Here is a 12,888-nt window from a genome sequence, read left to right as displayed (position 1 = left end):
TAAATTAATTATGTACTAATAAATTATACAACATTCTTAGGTTATGCGTAGTATATATAATGTTTCTCTATAGACATATTTTATATAATTAACTCTGTTATTATTTTATATAATTTATCACAATTATTAATAACCTTATCATAATTTTTAATAGTAACTTTATAATTAAAAATTTTTTTATTATTGAGAAATATATATATGTATTTATGTATATATATATTTTTTTTCCTTTTAAAATAATAATCACACTTGAAAGCATAGACAAATGTAAGATGAATGAAGAACACGATTGCACATTATTCACATCACTCAAATAGTTTCTTCCGTATATTCGTCCGTTTTATGTTTGCGTCTGATTATTGAAGAATTACTGATTAGCAAGCAATACAGATACATAACCGGCTGACGTCTTTATTAACTAAAAAGAAAAATAAGTGCTATACATATAAAAAAGTTATCAAATTGTCATAAGCTTCGTAAAGCGGTATATGTATAGGAAGATAGTATGGATGCGCAATAATAAATAAATATAGAGATGAAATAAGAAGTCCGATTTTGTAAGCGTAATTTAGATCAAACTTTGATTAACTTATAATCAATAATTAATTCAATTAATACTGCTTACGGCAAAATTTTATATGATTATAATGGGTAACTAATCTTTAATCTTCTTTCTCGAAATATTATGTATCACACGACAAAAAATTAATAATTAATAATTTTATGTTACTAAGAAATGTAAATGGATTATGGACATATAGTGTATCATGGACATCTTACATTGCAAAACATGGATAGTGTCATGGGAAACATCCGGCCCGCGGTAATGTATAGAGGCTTTTCGGCGCGAACTATTATCAGCAGCAGGTTTCTAACTTCTGTCGGTGGCCTCAAATACCACGTGTAGTTATAAACCGCTTTATATATTCCTTCACCCTATAAGTGTTTACAAAATCTATATATCAATACTATATAGTATATATTTATAAATTTTCCTATGGCGATGTGATATGTAGCAATCAGATAAAAGAAGTTATATCGTAATACTATTTATTATATTAACCATTTATAATGATAAAAACTTACTTTGGCTATAAGAATTTCTCCGACCACGCAGTACAGGCACATGTGACTGCCTGTATTAATAAGAATCGAAACAAGCCAACATATTCGCCAAAAGGAAACGTCAGTGGTTCCGTCAATGATCTAGACATATATTTTCTATCGATATTTTGCTTTAAAAAACTTATTTTGATATTTTAGTTTCTTTTTCTTTTTAGGGAGTGTGTATGCGTATAATTTACACGGAAAATTAAGAAGAATATCAAGATTAAAGTCTTTTCATTATATAATTAATTCTTTGCTTCCGTCAAAATAAAAAATGGTAGCAATAAATAAGTATTTTATAATATTACTTCAAAAAAGGGAATAATTTTTCTTGCCGCTAACTTACGGAAACTATTAGAAATCCTTGTATGCAAAATAACATTCCGAAAGATATTAATAATGTCAAAAGCATCAAGTTGAATGTGTTGTCGACGACATCAACAGACCTACGATATAAGATATCGCATATTGAAGGTCTAAATAAAATTATTATCGCGTTATGAATATTAATGTAACATATACGTAATTAAAATTAAAACGTTTTAGACAAATGTGTTTAAAATGAAAAAATGCGCGATATGTTTAAGCAATAATTCAAATTCAGTCAAATTGCCATACCTTCTTCGTTCCTTATTTTCATTATTAAAAAAAATAATACAGCTGTAAAAAAGACATAAATCGTAAATTAATTTTAATACAACCTAATGAGACGTAGGTGATCTTTGATGTTAATAGTTAATCCGGTCTTGAAGTCCTTGTATTTGTCCAAATTAAGAAATCGCCCTTCTAGAATTTCCAATTGAGCACATATGTGAAATACAACCAAGCTCAGGAAAGTATCGATACCCGTGTAAGAAATCGCGCCCACTATAATCGACGTGGCTTGGGCGACCAACACGATTTCGTAGTACGGGGTCTCCGTTATGTCACACAAATAATACGTTTGCACCAGAAACGGCCTTCCCGGATCTGTCAAATTCGTCAAATATCTCATGGTGTAGCCGAACATGGGAAGAATAATGAGGAGGAAGCACGCAATGATCATCATGGTACATCCGAACATGATTATTATTCTGGTAATTCTTGCGTGCTTTATCATAATATTTCGTTCTTCCTCTGTTTTTTCTCTGAGCCAATCTTCTATGACCATTCTTGAAAGCGGTTCCAGTTCTTCAGAGAAGAATGTAAAAGTATGAGGTAAACGTAGAAATAAATTGACGCTTTTCGAGAAACGGATAAAATGTTACAAATGATAATATTTGTCTAAAAAGAGAAATTTACCTTCTCTGTGAAACCACATAATAATAAATTTTAGCATGTTTACTGAGAAAGGCAAATTAATATGCATATTGTCCGTCATCGCCATCATATAGCCCCAGACTCTCACAAATGCCATTATACCAGGTATGACCGATACGCAAAGCATTGTAGCAAAGAAAGCGGTGGCGCGTAAATTCGTTATAAATTTTTGTCGACGACTTAACTTGTCATCCGGCCAAAGACCGACAATTTTCAGACATCTCCGATTTATTCCAATGGCCCAATCCAAGTCTACATAATTATCATATATTTTGTGATTACATCGACAGATAGAGAACGGTAAATAAACTTCAGCGTGATTCAAGTAAATTAAAAATCAAATCGTGTTCATAACGCGATGTTATTTTTTGGAATAATCTTTTAATTATCCATAAAATAGAATGCAAAAATTTGTGATGTTCCACGATAAATTTTTCTAGATTGACAACAGAATATGATCACATAAGAATTATTTTTGCATCATTTGATGTTTAAACAAAATCTACTGATATTGGTAGAAAAACAGCGTATCTTGAAACATCGATAAGACAATTTATCGTAAAATTTTACACATTCTCTAATTAAAATATACTAAATATATGAATTCATTATCATACAGTCACGTCAATATCAGAAATGGGCTTTACCCATTATACGTTTATTATACAGAAATTAACGATATAAAGATATAGACCTGCGTGTACCGATTCTTTAGAGCTGTCCATGTCCAAGACTAAACCGCGACTGGCATTTTTTTATGAATTCAGCTCTCTCTCTTGTTTCTCAGGGAGCATGGTAATTACGCATGTCCACGGAAGAAGTTCTGAAATGCACATGCTAATGTGCAAAGTACAGACACCTTGTAAATATTTTAGGTATTAACGTCTGTCGCATCATTTTTACTATAGGCGTGCAGTTTTCGTTCGAAAAAACGAATTTGTACAACCCTCCTATCTGCATCGCTAAATAGCCTATGAATATCTAAACAGATGTAATGTTCTTCAATTTTTATCGGGAGGCTCATTATTAATTTATCCTCTCGTTTCCTTTCTCGCTTAAAAACGATTTAGGGCCAGTTGTTCTAACTTCTTGCTGAACTTACCTACCAGGTAAGCATGTGTCTATCTTCATTTCTTTTCTTCAATAAATAAAGACAAATACATATTTACCTGATAGGTAAGTTTACCAAGAAGTTGGAACAACCAACCTTTAAAGTATTATAACCTAATAAAAAATTTTTCATGTAAAAGTGTATAAAAATTTATAGAATTATGTATAAAAATGTCCACGCAAAATTTTATATTGTATATTTTTATGTAATTTTAAATAATTTTATATAATGTTTTTGTAATACTTAGAATTTTCCATGTCCGATACTACATGATAATTGACATATATATATATATATTTTTTTAATCAATTGTCCTCACTCTTTCGAAAGGAGTAGATATTACGCATGCTCACGGCAAAATTGTTAATATACCAAGCAAAGACATCCACAGGAATTTTAGGGGAGGCAGAAGGTATGATGTTAAATATCACTTTTAGATTAACAAATGTAAGCTTTATATATATTTACTTTTTAGTATTAAAGTCTTCTCACCGCACAAGGTAGATATAAATCGAGAAAGTTTTTGTTTTCTATTAAAAAAATTTTATTTTGTTTTACATTTTTAAATATTTCGTTATATTTTTGTGTTTTGTTAAAAATTCAAATTATTTAGAAGTTGTTTAAAAGTAAATTAATGAAAGACTTTTTAAGTAAATAATTTTTTTAATTAAAAAATAAAACTTTTTAAAAGTTTGAAATAAAGTACTTAATTGATATTTCATTAGATGGATAATCTGACTGTACCAGAAAGGAAGAGGGCTAGAGCCCCGCTTGCCCTTCCCTTGCAAACGCTCATAGTGTCAAAATGCAACAGTATGGGATATCACATAAATATCGTACACACACACTATCATATCATCGCTCATTGCTAATCATAAATTCTTAAATTCCTAAGAATGAAATAATTCTTATATTCCTCTCGTTTATAATTTATGAAATGTTCTTCATATTTTGTATTGTTTTTAATTTCAAGTTGTGCCTTCGACGACGCTCTTTTTTTATTTTGGAACTATACAATAATGCAAAAAGTGAAGTACTACTGCTTTGTATCGTGATAAAATTACGGTACATCGATAATGACGCATTGTTATAGCAACGTAAAAGAACAACGAAAGGCGAGACAAAGTTCGGAGGTTTTGTAAAAACTAAATGAAACAGGCATTTTAGTTTATGGACAGCTCTTCAATAAAACGTAGAGCTCACAAAACATATGTGAAATAGAATCAATTTATTGAGGTATCTCTTCGGTATCTCTTTTTCGTACTTTAATATAACGCATTTAATAAATTTAATTAATAAATTTATTAAAATTTACGAAGTGTATATTTTAAGGTAGGAAAAATATTTTTAATATATGTTAAATGTATGAATAAATTTATTTTTCAAGTTTTTAATTCCTTAAAATAAATTTAACTATTAATATTTAATTGTATAAAAATTGAAAAAAATATTTTAATGTAAATTATGTATGTAAAATGTTTTAGACATGTGTATATGTGTATATATGTGTAAGTAGAGAAAATATGATATCTATTTCATTTTCTTAATTATATGTCTTTATATGCTGTGGAAATACAACACATAATTACATATAAAGATGTTATAGGTTATTAACATACATTGTAAACATCATTATTTATGCAATATTTAAAAAAAAAATAAAGATATCTCTAGTGTTCTTTTTGACTTTTGATGCAACTTGTTGTCTCTATACCATCAGAAATTGATAAATTGTTTTGTTTTAAATCTGTCTATGCAGATTTTTTATTGTATGGTTATCATTAGTAATAGATATCATAGTTAAAATATATTTCCAATATTTATCTTACCCTTTCCAAACGGTAGCTGTCAGTTGGTTTCCAAAGAAAAAATACCTTGAGCATCAGTGTTAATAAATTCGCCCATAATGGCGAGGCTGGAATTATTATCTCCACATTTTCCAAGCTGGAAATCCATTCAATTAGAGCATCGCATACCGACGAAACCATCAAGATGCACGATGGACTCGGCGAAATACTGATGCAATCTACCGTAGCTACAGGATTCTAAAAATACAAACTAGATTCAATACACCTCTTATATAATATTATAAAATACAATGTTGTGGCGTCGTACGAGATGAAAATACAGGACATCTAGGTTGCCCAAACGTTCCTCCATTTTGATAAAAATTTGCATGACCAATAGATCAAAGAAAGCTTAAACTAACAGCGCAAGTATGAATAATGTCCACAAAATTAGCGTCCGCGGCATTCGGTCGCTCATTTGTATCTTTAAGATAAAGCGTCTCGAATGCTGGACTTGAGTCTCCGATCCGAGAAATTCGAGTAAGTATCTCTAAGCATAGTATTATGCATTATAGATTAATTTAGTTCTATGTATTTTTTTTATAATCTGATTAAGTAGATAGAGGCAATAGGATTTCTGTTAACTAAAATTTTATTTTGTTGAAATAAAATACAAAAAACAAAGTTATTATTATATTTAGATTTTAAAATAAGTATAAAACTAATTTAAAATTTATGGTACATATATTTCTTACATTTTATAAATTTTGTATGCACTAGTATATTACATAAGATTCTTGTGTTGTGCATAGTATAAATAATTCTTCTTTTTAGACATATTTTATATAATTAAGTCTGTTATAATTTTTTATAATTAATTACAATTATTAATAACTTTATCATAATTTTTAATAGTAACTTTACAATTAAAAATTTTTTTATTATTAAGAAATATATATTTGTATATATATAGATATATATAAATATAAATATATAAATCTTTTCTTTTTAAAATAATAATCACACGCAAAACCGTAGACAAATGTAATATGAATAAAAAAACACGATTGCACATTATTCACATCACTCAAATATAGTTTCTTCCGCATATTTGGCCATTCTATGTTTTTGTTTGATCAAATTATTGAAGAGTTACCGATTAGCAAGCATTACAGATATATAACCGGCTGATGTCTTTATCAACTGAAAAAATAAGTAATATACATATAGAAAAGTTATTAAATTGTCATAAGCTTACTGAAAGGATATATGTATAGAAAGACAGTATGCGTAATAATAAATAAATATAAAGATTTATAAATATAGAGATAATCTGATTTTATAAGCGTGATTTAGATCAAGCTTCGGTTAACTTAATCGATATTTAATTCAATTAATGTTGCTTACGGCAAAATTTTATATGATTGCAATGGATAACTAATCTCTAATCTTCCTTCTCAAAGTATTATGTATCACACAACAAAAAATTAATAATTAATAATTTCATGTTACTAAGAAATGTAAATAAATGATGGACATATGGTGTATCATGAACATCTTACACTGCAAAACATGGATAGTGTCATGGGAAACATCCGGCCCGCGGTAATGTACAGAGGCTTTTCGGCGCGAACTATTATCAGCAACAGGTTTCTAACTTCTCTCGGTGTTCTCAAATACCACGTGTAATTATAAACCGCATTATATATTCCCTCAGTCTATAAATATTTACAAAATCTATATTATAATACTATAGAGTATATATTTAGAAATTTTCCTGTAGCGTTCTGATATGTAGCAATCAGGTAAAAGAAGTCATATCGTAATACTATTTATTATACTGACCATTTACAATGATAAGCACTTACTTTGGCTATAAGAATCTCTCCGACCACGCAGTACAGGCACATGTGACTACCTGTATTAATAAGAATCGAAACGAGCCAGCATATTCGCCAAAAGGAAAGATCAGTGGTTCCGTCAATGACCTAGACATATATTTTCTATCGATATTTTGCTTTGAAAAACTTATTTTGATATTTTAGTTTTTTTTCTTTTTAGGGAGTGTGTGCATATAATTTGCACAGAAAGTTAAAAAGAATATCACGACTAATGTCTTTTCATTACATAACTATTTCTTTGCTTCCGTCAAAATAAAAAATGGAAGCAATAAATAAGTATTTTATATTACTTCAAAAGAGCGGATAATTTTCTTCTGTCGTCAACTTACGGAAACGATTAAAAATCCTTGTAAGCAAAATAACATTGCGAAAAATACTAATAATGACAGAAGCATCGAGTTGAATGTATTGTCGAGGACATCAACAGACCTACGATATAAGATATTGCATATTGTAACATTAAAGGTTTAAATAAAATTATTATCGCGTTATGAATATTAATGTAACACATAGTGTAATTACGATTAAAACATTTTAGACAAATGTGTTTTAAATAAAGAAATGTGCGCTATCAGCAATAATTGAATAATTAATTCAGACAAATTGCCATACTTTCTTTGTTCTTTATTTACATTATTAAAAAAAATAATACAGCAGTGTAAAACACGTAAATTGTAAATTAAGTTTAATACAACCTAATGAGACGTAGATGATCTTCGATATTGATGGCTAATCCGGTCTTGAAATCCTTGTATTTGTCCAAATTAAGAAATCGCCCCTCTAAAATTTCCAATTGAGCACATATGTGAAATACAACCAAGCTCAGGAAAGTATCGATACCCGTGTAAGAAATCGCGGCCATTATAATCGATGTGGCTTGGGCAGCAAACACGATTTCGTAGTACGGGGTCTCCGTTATGTCACACAAATAATACGTTTGCACCAGAAACGGCCTTCCCGGATCTGTCAAATTCGTCAGATATCTCATGGTGTAGCCGAACATGGGAGGAATGATGAGAAGAAAGCACGCAATGACCATCATGATACATCCGAACACAATTATTATTCTGGCAATTCTTGCGTGCTTTATCATAATACTTCGTTCTTCCGCTGTTTTTTCCCTGAGCCAATCTTCTATGACCATTCTTGAGAGCGGTTCCAGTTCTTCGGAGAAGAATTATGAGGTAAAAGTAGGAACAAATTGACGCTTTTCGAGAAATGGATAAAATATTACAAACGATAATATTTGTCTAAAAAGACAGATTTACCTTCTTTGTGAAACCACATAATAATAAATTTCAAGGTAGTCACTGAGAAAGGCAAACTAATTTGCATATTGTCTGTCATCGCCATCATATAGCCCCAGACTCTCACAAATGCCATTATGCCAGGTATGACCGATACGCAAACCATTGTAGCAAAAAAAGCAATGGCGCGTGAATTTGTTATAAATTTTTGTCGACGACTTAACTTGTCGTCCGGCCAGAGACCGACGATTTTTAGACATCTCCGATTTATTCCAATTGCCCAATCCAAGTCTACATAATTATCACACGTTTTGTGATTACATCGACAGATAAAGAACACTAAATAAACTTTAGTAACGTCGCGTGATTCAAGTATATTGACAATCATATAATGTTTATAACGCGATGTTATTTTTTGGAATAATTTTTTAATTATCGATGGAATAGAATGCGAAAATTTGTGAAGTTTTACGATAAATTTTTCTAGCTCAACAGCAAAATATGTTCACATGAGAATTATTTTTGCGTTATTCGATATTTAAACAAAATCTACTAATATTAATAAAAAAACAGCGTATCTTGAAACACCGACAAAACCGTTTATCGTAAAATTTTACACATTCTCTAATTAAAATATACTAAATATATAAATTCATTATCATACAGTCACGTCAATATCAGAAATGGGCTTTACCCATTACGTTTATTATATAGAAATTAACGATATAAAGATATAGACCTGCGTGTACCGATTCTTTAGAGCTGTACATGTCCAAGACTAAACCGCGACTGGCATTTTTTTATGAATTCAGCTCTCTCTTTTGTTTCTCAGGGGGCATGGTAATTACGCATGTCCACGGAAGAAGTTCTGAAATGCACATGCTAATGTGCAAAGTACAGACACCTTGTAAATATTTTAGGTATTAACGTCTGTCGCATCATTTTTATTATAAGCGTGCAGTTTCTCGTTCGAAGAAACGAATTTGTACAGCCCTCCTATCTGCATCGCTAAATAGCCCATGAATATCTAAACAGGTGCAATGTCCTTCAATTTTTGTCGGGGCGCTCATTATAAATTTATTCTCTCGTTTCTTTCCTCACTTTGAAAACTTGAACTTTTTTTAACAATTTGCATTTTCTAAAGTTTAACTGGCATTTTTCATCAAATAAACTTCAAAATGTAACAAAATTATTGCATCGTCACATTAGACTCTTCAGGAAAAATGAGCGTTAGGCAGTATGTGTTTGTAGCGACGTGAAAAGGCCGAAAGGTAGCAACACGAAATAGATTAAACGGGAGTTCATAAAGTAAGTGCTCGATAAGAAAACATTCTGGCTAATGCAGTGCAATAAAAAATATGAAATAATTATGTATATTTATATAAAGCTACAGTGAGAAGAGACTGAGTAAGTGAGTAAGTAAGAAAGATAGAGAGAAAGAGAGAGAGAGAGAGAGAGAGAGACTATTAATGACTATTAAGTGGCGTTAATTAGCAATATTGCTTGAAACAGTGCAATTAAATTATATTAAGAAATATTAATTATTAAATACTTTAGGGGAAGCTGTGCAATATTTAAAAATTAAATTATTATATTATAAAATATTGTAATAGGTATAATTAGTTAATGTATTTAAAATAAATATTCTTATATTATCTGTCAACGTTTTTTGCAAATTAGTTAAATTACGCTTAAATAAAAAAACAATATAGGGTATTATTATTAATGATTATAGTAATCTTAATGCGTATACGATTGTTTGTTACAGTTGATTATAGATATTTTTTTCAAACCAATAATTTAATTTTGTTTATGTGAAGAAATGAATTCTGTTTGGCGCATTAAGTGAGCGTTGCTCAATATATTTTATTATTATATTGTGAAAAATCAGATTCTATATTGAAAATTGACCTGGTAAATGATTAAATATCATCGATTCGCGAGTAATACCGATATAGATCCGGCTGACATTTTGATCAACTGAAAGCAAAAATATAAGAAAATAAAGTGACGATAGTGAAAATGAGTAATATAACATTAAATAATTTGCAATATATCAAATATTTTGTAATATTATTTAGCATCTATAGCACAATAATAGGTTAACTTACACTGCAAAACATAGACAGCGTCATTAAAAATTTTTTCCCTGCAGTAATGTAAAGAGGTTTGTCGGCACAAATTATTATCAATATCAGGTTCTTTGCTTCATTTGGTTTCAGTGAATACCAAATGCAAAATTGTGCACCACATAATGTATGCCATCACACTGCATTAATAAATAAAAGTTAATATCAAAATCGCTCACATGCCATAAAAGTAAAATACCCACTGATGTCACTGTGCTTTAATTAATGCATCAAAAAACTATAATGAACTATAGGATATATTGTTTTTCAAAAAATAATTATGGAAATTGATATATGCGAAGCATATCAGAGTTTGATATAATAATCCCGCATTTTAACGATGCATCTCATTTACAGCTAATTAAATTAACAATTCACAATGCAATAAGAGATATAATAATAATAAGAATCTGATAACAGAAAATATTACTCACTTTAGCAATGAGAATTTCACTGACCACACAATAAAGCAACATGGACGAACGTGTTAATGATTACTGAAACAAGCCAACATATTCGCGGAAAAAAGACGTTGCCACCATCATCGATGATCTGTACAAGTTAGCATACATTTAAATAATCATATTCTTTTTTCTTTTAATTTGTACTTGCAATTTAAATAATCATATTCTTTTTTTATTTAATTTGTACTTTAATTTGTGCTTGTTGTAAAATACAAAATTATATTAAGAGTTTATATTATAAACCGATTTATTCCAATGGCCCATTCTAAATCTGTATGATTATTATGACATTACATAACTATATTTTTAATAAATATTTATAAATATAATTCATACTCGACACTGTTATATTAAATGTATTTTTTCCTCGTACTTTCTAAAATATTTAAAAAGTCTAAAACATAATATGCAAATGTGATAAAATATTTACTTTTTTAAAGTGCTTTTTGCTAATTGCATTCTAGTTTACATCATTTTAATTTTCTAAACATTATATGTAGCAAACAATTAAAAAACAAAGAAAGTATCCTTTGATCGATAAGTGTATCATAAAAGATTTTAAGTATTATACATTTTATATTTGCAATTTATAAATTTACAAATCAAAATGTAATTCTTCACAAAAATAATCGACCTATATTCGTAATATTTAGGGTTGTCCATGTCCGATACTACATGAAGACTAAAATATATATTTTTCTTTTTTAATTAATTGTCCTTATTCTTTTGAAAGGAGTAGTTATTACGTATGTCCACGGCAAAACTGTGATGTGCCAAGATGCAATAGTATGGGATCTCACATAAATATTGCAAAGATACAATGTGTTTACCATATTACCGCTCATTGATAATCATAAATTCTTAAATTCCTAAAGAATAAAATAATTCTTATATTCCTCTTATTTATAATTTATGAAATGTTCTTCATATTTTGTATACTTTCAAATTGTGTTTTTGACAACGCTTTTTTTATTTTACAAAACTTAACTATTAACGAAACTGTAAAATAATGTAAAATAAACATCTACTTCGTATCGTGACAAAATTATACGGTGCATCGATAATGACGCATTGTTATAGCAACGTAAAAAGACAACGAAAGGCGAGACAAAGTTCAGAGGTTTTGTCAAAACTAAATGAAACAGGCAGTTTAGTTTATGGTCAGCACTCGCCAGTAAAACGTAGAGCTGACAAAACATCTTTCGATATTTTTTTCCGTGCTTTGATATAACACATTTAATAAATTTAGTTAATAAATTTATTAAAATTTACGAAGTGTATATTGTAAGGTAAGAAAGATATTTTTAATATATGTTAAATATGTAAGAATAAAATTATTTTTGAAGTTTTTGATTATTTAAAATAACTTTAACTATTAATATATAATTGTGTAAAAATTAAAAAGAATATTTTAATCTGGTTAATGTTTATAAAATGTTTTAGATATGTGCATATGTGTATATGTATATGTGTAATATAGTAGAGAAGATACATGACATCTATTTAATTTTTTTAAATACATATCTTTATGTGCTGTTGAAATACAACACATAATTACATATAAAAATATTGTAGTTTATTAACAATGTAAACATCATTATTTATAAATTATTTAAAAAAGAAATAAAGAAATCTCAAGTGTCCTTTTCCAATTTTGATAATCTTTATAAATGTTATAGCATAAAATAAAATAAGAGGTAAGTATTTTTTACAAGAGTTATTAAACACGTATGTCAAAAGAGTAAAAACTTCCAATTTCTTAAAATAATATTAGAAGATACAAAACGCCATCGAGGATATAGTACGTCGAAAATATAACAAAAATGGCTGAATGATAAAACTA

At 28.8% G+C, this 12,888-nt stretch overlaps 2 protein-coding genes across 2 annotated transcripts; both read right to left on the bottom strand.

The window, feature by feature from the left end:
- Positions 1-171: 171 nt before the first annotated feature.
- On the bottom strand, positions 172-3,573 carry LOC105841017 (odorant receptor Or2). Its single transcript, XM_012688124.3, has 7 exons — positions 3,101-3,573; positions 2,389-2,658; positions 1,809-2,277; positions 1,454-1,553; positions 1,087-1,206; positions 781-936; positions 172-418 (listed from the first exon to the last, which is right to left on the bottom strand). Exons 1-7 carry the CDS (start codon positions 3,129-3,131, stop codon positions 368-370), a joined length of 1,197 nt encoding a protein of 398 aa, XP_012543578.2. The 5' UTR covers positions 3,132-3,573; the 3' UTR covers positions 172-367.
- A 1,375-nt stretch (positions 3,574-4,948) lies between these two features.
- On the bottom strand, positions 4,949-12,317 carry LOC118647080 (odorant receptor Or2-like). The gene is made up of 6 exons (XM_036291287.1): positions 8,474-12,317; positions 7,901-8,369; positions 7,535-7,634; positions 7,173-7,292; positions 6,867-7,022; positions 4,949-6,507 (listed from the first exon to the last, which is right to left on the bottom strand). Exons 1-6 carry the CDS (start codon positions 8,838-8,840, stop codon positions 6,457-6,459), a joined length of 1,263 nt encoding a protein of 420 aa, XP_036147180.1. The 5' UTR covers positions 8,841-12,317; the 3' UTR covers positions 4,949-6,456.
- Positions 12,318-12,888: the final 571 nt, after the last annotated feature.

The sequence above is a fragment of the Monomorium pharaonis genome, chromosome 8 (assembly GCF_013373865.1).
Source record: "Monomorium pharaonis isolate MP-MQ-018 chromosome 8, ASM1337386v2, whole genome shotgun sequence".
Lineage (NCBI taxonomy): Eukaryota > Metazoa > Arthropoda > Insecta > Hymenoptera > Formicidae > Monomorium > Monomorium pharaonis.
Note: the sequence above shows the minus strand (reverse complement) of the source record. Positions and strands in the feature narration are given on the sequence as shown.

Coding starts and splice junctions, on each gene's coding strand:
- LOC105841017 (XM_012688124.3), bottom strand. CDS start 3,131: ATGGACAGCTCTAAAGAATCGGTACACGCAG. Junction 1,554..1,808: donor GATCACCTACGTCTCATTAG/GTTGTATTAAAA, acceptor CTTATATCGTAG/GTCTGTTGATGTCGTCGACA. Junction 937..1,086: donor GAGAAATTCTTATAGCCAAA/GTAAGTTTTTAT, acceptor AAACACTTATAG/GGTGAAGGAATATATAAAGC.
- LOC118647080 (XM_036291287.1), bottom strand. CDS start 8,840: ATGATTGTCAATATACTTGAATCACGCGACGTTACTAAAGTTTATTTA. Junction 7,293..7,534: donor AAGGATTTTTAATCGTTTCC/GTAAGTTGACGA, acceptor ATATATGTCTAG/GTCATTGACGGAACCACTGA. Junction 7,023..7,172: donor GAGAGATTCTTATAGCCAAA/GTAAGTGCTTAT, acceptor AAATATTTATAG/ACTGAGGGAATATATAATGC.